Source organism: Egretta garzetta, unplaced genomic scaffold (assembly GCF_000687185.1).
Source record: "Egretta garzetta isolate BGI_Z169 unplaced genomic scaffold, ASM68718v1 scaffold40, whole genome shotgun sequence".
NCBI lineage: Eukaryota > Metazoa > Chordata > Aves > Pelecaniformes > Ardeidae > Egretta > Egretta garzetta.
In genome coordinates this window covers 149,430-162,014 of record NW_009258484.1, presented here as the reverse complement: position 1 = coordinate 162,014, position 12,585 = coordinate 149,430, and the positions used below count along the sequence as shown (strand labels likewise).

General features: G+C 40.0%; 1 protein-coding gene across 1 annotated transcript in view; it reads left to right on the top strand.

The window, feature by feature from the left end:
• Positions 1-11,919, top strand: part of FREM2 (FRAS1 related extracellular matrix 2) — a 145,379-nt gene extending 133,460 nt beyond the window's left edge. The window contains exons 20-26 of the mRNA XM_009644445.1: positions 1,076-1,180; positions 2,347-2,474; positions 2,564-2,698; positions 7,597-7,723; positions 9,021-9,208; positions 10,118-10,264; positions 11,407-11,919. Coding sequence (XP_009642740.1) covers positions 1,076-1,180; positions 2,347-2,474; positions 2,564-2,698; positions 7,597-7,723; positions 9,021-9,208; positions 10,118-10,264; positions 11,407-11,919 — 1,343 coding nt within the window. The remainder of the gene's footprint in view (positions 1-1,075; positions 1,181-2,346; positions 2,475-2,563; positions 2,699-7,596; positions 7,724-9,020; positions 9,209-10,117; positions 10,265-11,406) is intronic.
• Positions 11,920-12,585: the final 666 nt, after the last annotated feature.

The window sequence follows — 12,585 nt, the reverse complement described above, 5'->3', positions numbered from 1 at the left end:
AGTATTTTCTCACTCCACAGCCTTGCACAATGAGCAGCTGTTTTTCTGGGCAGGGAGGGGTTAACTACTTTCCAGTTTATTTCCGTATGTCTGGATACATATAATTGTTCTACATAAATGGTACATTAAAATGTAAAGCAGTCAAGGTCTTCTAAAGCCATAATTCATACCAATATACTTATATATTTCTAATGTACCAATAAATATGATTGGTACAGGTGATTTTGTACGGGTGATATACCTTCACATTGGTGAATGTGTAAGGTTTCCAACACATTTCTGGAGGAACATTCTTGTTTCCTTCTTGCTCCTGGCAAGCAGAAGGGTGGCACATCACTGGCTCTCTGTAAGAGAGCACTTGAGGAAACGCCTAACTCTCAAGTTTTGCAGAACTCTAGAGAAAAAGGGACTTGGCTGCAAGCTACAGCAATAAACCACTTCTGACATATAAACAAGACCTTGTAACCTGAAATTAGGAAACATTAGGCCCATGTTTTGGGCCAGATTCATGCCAGAAATTGCCAGCAATGCAAAGGCTGTCAGAATGAGTTTCACAGTTTCAGGAACTCTTGAGCAGATTGCCATGGAAGCCACAACTAAATATTGGTGGGCGCTGCCTTGGGAAAATAGATGGGGAAGCACTGATAAAGAGCATCTCTGAAGCAGCTTTCATTGGTAGGAGTCGGCTTGAATACCTGGTGAAAACATAAGTATTCTTCCTTCTGTAGGACCCCCCGGCAGCTGGTGGTGCTGCTGCCTGAACACAAGCACAGACTGTGCTGTGGACTTTCCTAGAACAGCTGTGTGGTCCATGATAACATGTAAACCCGTGACTTTACAAGGAAGTTCTGTATGTGCTTTGGAAAGCTGAAACATTGTGAAAACTCTAGGCCCCACTGTGTAAATTCTTGTTTGAGAAGTATCTTGAGTCAACCCAAAAGGTACCAGCAGGCCCCCTCCCAAACAACTGACATGACAAGTGGAAATGAAAGAGTGGGGTTGGTGTTTTGTAGGAGCATGATTTATTTCTCATCTGCAAGTAGAATAAACCTTGTGAATTGGCTTCTGCTGCCAGGTTCCCTGTACCCAACCAGCATGCGTATTAGTGAAGAGGGGCGCTTGGTTGTAAACTTCAAGACTGAGGCTCGGTTTCATGGTCTGTTTGTGATGTCTCATCCTGGTAAGCTTAATCTACACTTCAGTGATACTGTAAAAACAGACACCCCTCCCAAATTTTACACTATTCATTTTTCTTATTTTTGCTACTGATATCTGAATTTTTCATGTACTGTGCTCTTCAGATAAGGATTTTTCCTCCACTTGGGATTTATTACTTGTCATTGATAACTGTATTCAGATTGTCAATCTTAATGAAATATGCATGAATCTGAAGGAAAGCAGATAGTTCCACTTGGTCAAAGCCTGATTTATGAAAGATGAAGATCTAGGCCATTCTGTCCACTAGGGATCACTAAATATATGGTTTTAATCCAAAAGCTATGGTTAGCTATTTACTTTTGTTGCCCCTAGGAACTTAACATTAAAATTTCTTTTCTAACTTGAAGCTTTTCTAGGTTATTTAGACCTTTTTCAGAGAGTAAGAAAAAGTCTTGTATGAGCACTGGATCACTCTTTTAATAAAACATTCTCACTGCCATTCAATTAGTCATTGCTGAGGACCTGATCCTGCAATTTAATCTGTTTAAACCCCTGTGCCTTTATTCAGCATAATCACAGGTGTAAGACTCTGTCTACAGACATAAATCTGAGCATGAATGCCGGCCATGGAAGAGATTATCTAACTAAATTAAAATCTGCTGAACAATAATGAGAAGGGAAAAAAATCGTTTTAAGAAATCTCTTTTAGTTTCACTCAGTTTTATTAACCTATAAAACTCCCTCATAGTGCTTCTACTTTTTCCCAGCTGTCCTCTAGCATGTTAGGTTTTGCCTATCAGGCAGAGCCAAAAGAGTTACATTGCTAAGAGAAATTATTTTGTCTTCCCTGGGCTGACATTCCAAGTTTAAACCAGGAGGGATTATAGATCTTTGCCGTTCTACTCTCACTGTTTTGCCTGTCTGTTAAATTTAATCTTCATACAGTTCTGGTTGTGTAGCCCAAAAGCAACTGTTTAATAGATGCTTGAACAAGAATCAAGGGTGCCCAGCTGTGTTGACTGTAATTGATTTTGTTTGATTTTCAGTTAATAAAACCCAGTGCCCTGTACAGGTATTAACATCCACTAAGGCATTATGGTTTATGAATTATTGGGAATGTTTTTCAGTCTCTGAGAGCTTGCAGTGAAACACTAAAGGTGACAAATCTGTCTCTTGGCATGTTTCTAGCTTCATCTCTAACTTCCATGGTTATGTCAGCTGATCACCCGGGCCTGACATTTAGCCTCAGCCTCATCCGAAGCGAGCCAACGTACAACCAGCCAGTACAGCAATGGAGCTTTGTTTCAGATTTTGCGGTAAAACCTCAGCCGTCACTATGTCTTCTGTTGCCCCAGCCTGTTAGTTAGGATGTTGTTGGAACAGCTCTCTCTTTCTCTCTCTTCAGGTTCGAGACTATTCTGGAACATACACTGTGAAGCTGATAGCTTGTACCACTGCTCCACATCAGGAGTACAGCCTACCAGTGATCTGCAATCCTAGAGAGCCGATCACATTTGATCTGGATATCCGATTCCAGCAGGTACCACCCCAATGATCCTTTAGTCATGTTTCCTTTTTAGTTTGATTCCCAAATTGCCTTTGTTGGTCTTGTGATGATAGTGCTAGAAATTGAATTTACTTGCTTATAAACAAACCAATTCCTAAACTGGTGGGACAGCACATACTCCTCTCCTGCTATTTAACCAGTTTTACCCAACTGAGAAAGGAGCACAAACTTTTTTTGTCCTCAATGCATGGCCAATCTTTGATAGCCAATGGGAAGCTCATTGACATTGATTTGGGGGAGACTTGCTGTGATATGAACTAACCTTTGGAAATTCTTTACTTGTCTGTTGGTTGTCCCTGCTTAGGGACACGGTTTAGTGATGGAATGGCAGGGTTAGGTTAACGGTTGGACTTGATGATCTTAAAGGTCTTTTCCAACCTAAACGATTCTATGATTCTATGATTTTGGTACGAAATAGTTGTATCAGATAATTAGGAAAATATAAAACTATTGTTAGAAAGTTTTCATCTGACACAAAGATCAGAGCTAGGTCTCTGGTATTAAAAGTGGGACCTCCAGAGGAAGATTTATTTATCATAAGAGGAAGCGTAGATAGCCAGCACTGGTAAAATGCTTGGCTTTAAGACTCATGAAAGTGAGTGAGACAAATCCCACCCATAGCAATATGGGTCATCTGGTAACATGGGAACAGGCAAACAGCATACCTTTCACAAAACCCAGCTGTAAAGCTCTGTAGCTGGGAACAAACTATGGAGAAATGGACTCTGCTGTAGAAAGCATTTACTGCAAAAAATCTGGGGTTCATACTGGACAGCTAACAGAACAGAAAGTGTGAGTTTACAGTGTTACCAGAAGGGCTAGCGTCACCTTGGGATGTATAAGGAGGAAGTTATATCATTTCTGTTATTTGGAGCCAATATGACTAATACTGGAACAGTGTGGCTGTGGTTTCAGGCTCATTAATAGTATAGATGGATGCTATTAAATCATCTTATGGTATAAATCCGATCTGGATCAGTCAGGGATACACAATCACTTTTCTGTTGAATTAGCCAGAGTACACAAGGGAATGTATGCAGTCTTTATACTTTCATTTGGCATTATGCCAGCTATGGGAGAACAGATGATTCCTGATACGGCATTAAGTCCTGGCGAAGCAGAGAGATAATACATGATCTGACATGAAACCTGCCTGCTCAGAGTTAAGCAGCAAAACATTTTCAAAAAAAATTTGAATGGAGAGATTGAGAGGAATTTATACTAGTTCAGCATTTCAGCTTTTGTCTGGCATTTCTAATCTGCTTCTAGGAACTCTAAAGCAATTCACAGCAGTGCTAAACCACAGCTTGTGTCTGGTCCTATTATAAACCAGAAGATGTTGATAATGAAAAGAAAATTCAAAAGAGCTGCAAAAATCATTGCAAAATGTGTGAAGTAGCCTAGGGAGAAACCTAACTCACACCTGGAAGAAGCCTATGACTAAGAACTGCCTTGGAATAAATAAATGGATACTGTAAGGGTCATTATATCAGATAAAGCTTTAATAACACAGTATATGGAAGGTACATTGATTCAAAATAAGGATAAGGTGCAAAATTGCAACAGTGTCATAATCACCAAGGACTGTGGCCAGTTAGTCGCCCATCACCAGCAATTATCAAATCAAATTGCAACAGTGTCATAATCACCAAGGACTGTGATCACCAGCCCATCACCAGCAATTATCAAATCGAGACCAGTTCTTTTTCTTGAGATACTCATAATAAAAGGAATTCAGGAAATTCTGTGGCCCCTGATACTGTTTCCTTTGATCATAGATTGAAAGACTAGGTGGACTTAAAGCAGGCCCCCAAAAAAGCAGCAATCAGCAGCAGTACAGTAGCACAAATTCAGTAGGCAGTGTCTAGCACCTTACCTGTAGTATTTTCTAGTCATTGTGCAAAACTGAATAAGCATTGGTATCCATTGTTTTAGAAATAAGAAATAAAAGACAGAGAAGTAAACATGAAAGGTCCTTAGACTAGGAAACACATGATACTTTGCACAGGCCCACTGCATCCAGTCCTGGGGTCCCCAGTGCAAGAAAGGCATGGACCTGTTGGAGTGGGTCCAGAGGAGGGCCACAAAATGGTCAGAAGGCTGGAACACCTCTCCTCTGAGGACAGGCTGAGAGAGCTGGGGTTGTTCAGGCTGGAAAAGAGAATGAGACAAGGAGACCTTTTTGCTGCCTCCCAAAGGGGGCTTACAAGAAAGGCAGAGAAAGACTTTTTACCAAGGGCTGTAGTGACAGGACAAGGGACCAATGAAAGAGGGTAGATTTAGACTAGATATCAGGAAGAAATTTTTTACGGTGAAGATGGTGAGACAATGGAACAAGTTTCCCAGAGAAGTGAATGCCTCCTCCCTGGAAGTGTTCAAGGCCAGGTTGGATGGGGCTTTGAGCAGCCTGATCTAGTGGAAGATGTCCATGCTCATGGCAGGGGGTTGGACTTGATGATCTTTAAAAGTGCCCTCTAACCCAAACCACTCTAGGATTCTATGAAGTCAGTGAGCGCAGGTGTCACAACTGGACCAAAATTACTTTGACTGTAAAGTCTAATGATTAAAAAATGGGACAGGACAGGAGTTGTTTCTCCCAATTCTTAGTCTGCTGCTCCAGCTGCTGTACTGAATTATCTTCTTGGGCTTTTTAATGTGAGGCTTTTCATTTTCTTGGAAACTTTTTGTTCTAATTTCCTTCACAATTGTTTTCACTGTTCATGAGCGAGGAACCATTTTAAGAATCAACCATCAAGAAGAAAATGTATTTGGTGTATCCCCTCTGAAGATTTTGGTTCAACATTTCCTTCTTTAACATGTATCTGCCCATCCCCTTTTTCCTGCTCTATGGCCCTTGAAGAGGAAAGCATGTATCCTGGAACACTTGTGAAGGTTGTATTATCACTGTGTCAATCTGGGATTTCCTGAACATGAACAGCATTCAACCTCCAAGCTCTGCTTTATCGGAGTCCTTTCAGCATCTTGTTTCTTTAAATGTGTGTGACTATTTCCTGACAGAAACACTTCCATAATCAGGATACTTCCTGGCCCTATATGGACCGATCTGAAGAGCTCTTTGCTTCTTGAGGTACCAAGTACCTCATGGGCTTTGGTCCCATGGAGGTGGGGATGTCTACCATGATGATCTGCATTGTCCCCAAATCATCCATATGCAGAGTTGATGGGCATGACAAATAGGCAGAATAAATTGATGTACTCTTCTCACCCAGCAGATCCTCACAGATATTTTTTTGAAGAACTCTTGTTTGAAATGCCTCAAATGCACATGAAAATAATTACATTTAAACTACTGTCATAAATAACAGCTATGTGTCAGCCACTGGCAGCACTGAGGCTTACATGTAAAACTGACATAAAAATAGTAACTTAAAATAGGATGCCTGAGAGGTGTATTCATAGCTGTATGCATAGTATCTGCCCAGGCCACTGCTCTTATCATTGTTTTGAACTGTGTGGCTGAAGTCCAGCGCCTTTAGCTGAATACACACTTCTTTCCTATTCAGTGGACATTTACTCTGCCCAGGAAGAGCCTGATAATGCCATGCTTGATTCTCTTTCAAAACCACAGCTGGAAACCAGTTGTACCAGTTGGGTATTTAAAGCTGTGGGACTGCAATCCAATATCCTGAATCCCGGGCATTTAGAAGGAAACATTTCAAGAGAATGGAAATGATTTTTTAATTATTATTTCTGTGAAGAGGCTACGGGGTAGGGTTCCTCTTTCTGAAGAGTAGTAGTGGGTTTATAAAAATATGTCAGCTATATGCTCTTCTTGCCAAATCCTGTTGCTTTGATAGTTTTGGGATTCTGTTGTGAAAAAGGGATTTGAAGAAGCTGTCAGCTGTATAACTTGCAGCATTAGTTTCTGTTGATACTGTTGTATCTCATTCCATCAGCCCCTTGTCCATGAGCCAGCAAGAATGTTTTCTTTTCCGTTTTTCTTCCTTCCTTTCCACACATATATACATATATATACATAAATATACATATATATGTTAGCATTTTTTTATTTGTCTAGTGGCTTCTTAGTTGTTTTTGGGTTTTCTTTGAATGTGTGCATATTCCATATTGTTTTCTCAGGTACATTGCATCTTTTTGAACTTTGGGGTCTCCCTAATTCTTCTGTTCACTATATTGTCCCCCTTTTGTTATGCCATGTCCCTGTATAGTTTGCCCTCTAACTTATGTTATATGGCCCAATGGGAACCTGCTGCTGATAGTATTGATTTTTAGTAGTATTGATATTTTACTCTTGTAGTGTAATCAAAGAAGAACCATCAATAACTGTGTTGAATATATAAAGATAAATATTAGCAGAAAAAAGGTGTTCAAATGGTTTGTTGCATTTTCACATGCATGATCAGATACCCTGCAGCACATCAGAAGAACTGATACTTGCAAATAAATCCTTAGCAATGTGTACTTTCAAATAATTGGCAGAGGATCAGAAGCAGAGGTGGGACTTGGGTGTAAGAATGAAATGGGGTAGAGAAAACAGGCTCTGATAAGTCAGAGGGAGACAAGTTATTGAGGGAAATATTTTCCTCATGTTACCCCCACACATAAGTTGCCTTGGGCACCTCCTTGGCTGGGATTTGGAAAAATATGGTGGGAAGAAACTAACCTGGAATCCTATCAAATATCACAGAGGCAGATAACCCAAAGGTTGTATGCATGTAAAATATATAACAATATATGTATAGTACAAAGAAATCTTTTTGGTTAAGCTGTATTATTGCATGTAGATGTACGGAGCTGATAAATTATGTACATTGGGAGAAGATCATGCTGTGTTTTAAGACTCATTAAAGAATACTTGTTGAAGAGCCTTATGCTGTTGTGTGTTTTAGGTCAGTGACCCAGTGGCTGCTGAGTTCAGCCTGAACACCCAGATGTACCTCCTCTCCAAAAAGACACTGTGGCTATCTGATGGCTCAATGGGCTTTGGGCAAGAAAGTGATGTTGCTTTCTCAGAAGGTATAATTGTGCACAGATCATGTGCATTTAATATGTGTTCCACGCTATCAGGATCCTGTTTCAGTCAAAACAAGATAGGACTAAGGGTTTGGGCTTGCTGCTTGTGTTCTTTTGGATTCACCTTTCCTACCTGGCAGTTTACATCAGAGCTGTCTGCCAATCTGCATTGAAACTGTTATGCCTGAGGGTTAAGATACTGATGCCATTTCTCATAAGCTGAGCATTTTTATAAACATTGGCTGATATTATGAACATTCCTAGTTGACAAGTGAATATTGCACAGTCTTTTTGTTGTGGGTGAGTGTTCTGAGTCTGTTTGGGATGGAGTTAACTTTCTTAATAGCGGCCACTGCGGTGCCGTGCTTTGCATCTGTGGTTAAAACAGCATCGACAACATGCCAATGTTTTGGCTACTACTGAACAGTGCTTGCACAGCATCAAGGCTTTCTCCCTTCCCCCTGTCCTCCACTGAGTAGGCTGGGGGTGGGAAGATTGATGCAATTTATGCATCTGTCAGTGGACCTAAGCAGTCGCTTCATTCCTCTGCTTTCCTCATGTGCCTCTTTTGCCTATTTATTAGAGTGCCAGCGCCTTGAGTACATGACTGTCTGTTGTGATATATTTGCACAGTTTCTTGAACAGCAGGTACCTGGTCTCTCTCTCTCAAAGTCTACAGTTGCTCCAAATTATTGTAAAATCAACGCAACATTTCTCCCTTTGTTCTCCAGATTCTCAACCTTCGTAAGCACTTTCTGTCATATGTATCTGACCACGGCACACCGTATACTTTTCTTTCCTGCGTAGCAATGGCCCAGGTTATTTTACAGACCTGTCAAGCATGTCTTATCTTAAACATTATCAGGCAGCTGAAATGCAATTACACGTTAGGGAGCAAAGTCTCAAATAATGTCTCTGTGACTTTTCATAACATTCACGTCACTTGTACAGTATGCCAGTCTGACCAAGTACAAGTAAACTCTTATGCAGCCTGAACGGAATCCTACTGACATAAAAAAGAACATCTCTTCAACAAAGTGCATTGTCAGGAGACCAAAATCTACCCCCAGTCTGGTGCAGAGAAGTACATAAAGTTTCTGTAAGTCACTTTTTGAATGAAGAGTCCAGTATAGCCCAGAATTAAAGCAGCCCCTTGCAGAGGAAGCTGGGTAGCAAGGTGTCTTTGGACATAGTCACATTGCACTGCACTAAGCTTCTTGACTAGGCTTACTAACTTGGCCTCAGTGCTGTGCTAAATGTCCCAGTGTGATAGAATGTAAACTGCGTGCACTGTTTACAGGCGATGTCATATATGGTCGGGTGATGGTGGATCCAGTGCAGAATTTGGGTGATTCCTTCTACTGTAGCATCGAGAAGGTTTTCCTGTGCACAGGAGCTGATGGATATGTACCCAAATATAATCCATCCAACACTGAATATGGGTGCCTTGCTGATTCTCCATCCCTTCTGTACAGGTTTAAGATTGTGGTAAGTATTCTAATTCTGGGAGGATGCATATATATTTTTTTCCCTAACTTCTTTTTTATTCAGAACCAACTATTCTTTAAAATGTTCTTGGGGGCACCAAACTTTTGACTCCAGCTCCAAGCTAACATGAACTGATGAAGGCAGTATCTTACCTTTCTCCCTCCTGGTTCTATTCTTAATCTTTCTGGGGACTCTCATCATTTAGAGTTTGACCTAAGTTAGACTCCCAAGATAGGGTTTTTCTCTGCATTGTCTATATCCATTGACCACAGAGGGAGTCTGAGGAGTCATGCAAGTTAAGGATTGGAATTTGTTTCATCTTTATCCATCCAAAATTTAGTGTATAATGTAAAGTTAGTCATCCAGGTTGCCTCTGTGGTCAATAAGGAAAGAGAGATACCTCTAAAACTGGCTTAGAATATCTGAGATTATTTCCCTTCTGAAAATAATTATAGAGTAAGCCTAGATGACTACAGACCCGATGCCCAACTTTTAGAGAGTTAACTTTAAATAAGATGATTATCTAATTATCTGAACTAATTTATATGAATGTCTGTAAATTGAAATTAAAGATAGCTTCTTTAAGCTGGGAAATAGACTTCTTACTTTTATTTCAGACCACTTTTATTCATCTTTTCTATTTTAGAACTCTAGCTATGGTTCTTCTCTAGTGTTTCCCCCTTGCATTTCAACAACAAAGTCTTCAAGCAAGAGATGAATTATAAGTTAGTACAAATCAGATGTAACCACAACTGTTTCTCATGTCTTTTCTCTTGATGCTACTCTGGAATGCATAAAATAACACACGTAAATTATGCAATTTATATATTGCATATAAATATTAGAACTGTTTTCCTGGAAGAAATGAATCTGTGTTTTACAAACTTTTTTCCCCCCATGACCATGTAGGACAAAGCTCAGCCAGAGACACAAGCCACAAGCTTTGGAAATGTGCTTTTTAATGCAAAACTTGCAATAGATGATCCTGAAGCAATTCCGCTAGTTAAACAGCCAGGCTCTGATGGATTTAAAGTAGACTCAACTCCTCTATTTCAGGTATGATTTCTGTAGCTTATTAGCAAGTGTACTGAACCAAGAAAGAAACACTTGCACAAGAAGTGTTGTTAATATTAATTCTTATTGAAGCCAATAGAAAGACTTATTCTGAATCCAGTGACAGTCAAACAGGATTAGAAATGCTTAAAAATGCCTAGATGTAAAATTTAGAACACTTATTAAAAGATTTCTTTGGGGAGACTATGCTTTTCTCTTGCTTAATTCCAAGTCTAGCCAGAAATCGTACAAATTATTCTTATGCATTTCTTCGAGACCTTGATAAGTTTCTTGTTACACAGCATTGTTTTATTGCTTTCCATCTCACTCATCAAAGACAAAAAATAAAAGAATCATAAACCTAGAAATTGACAACTAAAGCGTGCAACTACTTCTTAATTAAATATAATCCTTCAGCTGTGTGCATTCATCCCTTTGATCTATATAACCCAGCCAGGAGTTGTCTCTTCATTATTTGTCTCTTCGGTATTTGCAAAATGGCATGCAAAACTCGAGTGTATAAATTAGTAGAAAAAAATACTGAGTCTTTAATCCTACTCCCGGCCACTTCAGTATTAAAGGTCCCATATTAAGCAATGGAATATTTAACAGAACAGCCTACTTACCAGTGTATAAAGGGTGTCATAATCTGCCCTCATGAAAATAAAATATCATTTTTTATATAAAGAATCGACTTCCAATAATGCAGTGATTTTTGGTTCTCGTTCTGTCAAAAGAATGACAGTATGAAAGCCTTTGGAAATAGAGCCACAGCCAGGGCCTAGTCAGCTGGCAGGTTGGGCCTGGAAGGTCTTCTTCTGCGGTCTGTCTACAGCTGAGGTTCTTTGTATGGCCATTGGTACTAACAGTACCAAAAAATGCCAAGACTCTGCTTCTTCATCTGCACCTGATAGCCATAGAGTCTGACCATGGAGAGGAACGGAGACTACCCTCTCTTGAAATTTTGGCAGAAAACATGACTCCTCTGGTGCACATTGGCACATAGTGGAGGGGCTATCTGTGCATGATTTTGAAAGTACTTGTCTAGGCAATCAAATCAGAACAGGGATTGGTTTCCTCTGTGTATGGTGCCATCCAGATTGTGTATGTGTGTGTTTAAATACAAAAAAATTGTGTCTTTCTAGGTGTCTTTGGGTAGGGAGTGGTATGTCCATACAATCTACACTGTACGTTCAAAAGAGAATGCTAACCGTGGAATCGGCAAAAGAAGCGTGGAGCACCAGTATCACTCACTCTTTAGTGGTGGGAGCCCAGGAGCATCCACTCAGAGACGTCAGAAGAGGGGAACTGAGCAGGACCCAGAACTTGCAAAAGACATTGGAGTGGAAAACAACCGAGGAACAAACATACAGCACATAGCACTAGATCGCACCAGCAGGAAACAGGTTCCTCAAAGGGAGGTTGCGGTCAGTGGTGTTCTCCCCAGGGAACTGAATAACCAAAGTTCAGGGGTCAGCATAGTCACAATCATTGGTGGAGCCGCTGCCATTTTCCTTGCCATCTGCTTAATTGCAATCATCATTTTGCTGCTAAAATGGAAACAAAATTCTGAGAAGAAGGAAGCCACAAAGGAGTCGGGCAGCAATGAACCAATGATGTTACCATATAATTACAGCAGCAACAGCTCAGAGGTTTGATTCCAAGACCGCAGGATTCAAGCCAGAGTCTCCAGAGTGCCTCAAAAAACTCGAACTGCACTTTGTTAGCAGCAGATCATGGTGACTCATGAGGAATGAAGAGTTCATATGCTTGTAGGTGTACTTGAAATTTTTTATCCTGAACTCTTGCTGCCATTATCAACAATAGAATAATCCATATCGAATCTCCCACTTTGCACGAAAGGTAATCCTGATGTCCCTATATCATGCACTAATCTTAAGCAGCAATTCAAGGAATTGCATTGTAAGGGAGAGATTTTTGTTTTGTTTTTGTATTTTCTGACATTTCAAAAAAGTAGAAGAAACTATCCAAAGGTGCTATATATCCTGTCTGCAATAAGAGAGGAAATCTGTTTCTTCGGAAATGCAGAATACTTGAGAGGAGAAATCCTTACACTCTTCAGTTAAATTTTTTACTGTTTCTCACAAAGAACTCAATGTCTACAATTATTCTGAAAGGTGATGAAATGCCTTAGGCATGAATCCTCCCTCTTATAAGCTTTTGACTTCACTTAAGCTATACCAGTGATTTTTTTTTTTTACTTATGTGTAACTGAACTTTTTCAAAAGACAGCTAGATTAGACAGCATAACATTATAAACAGCTGCATGTCATGGGATGCAATACATACTCTTTTCTGCAAAT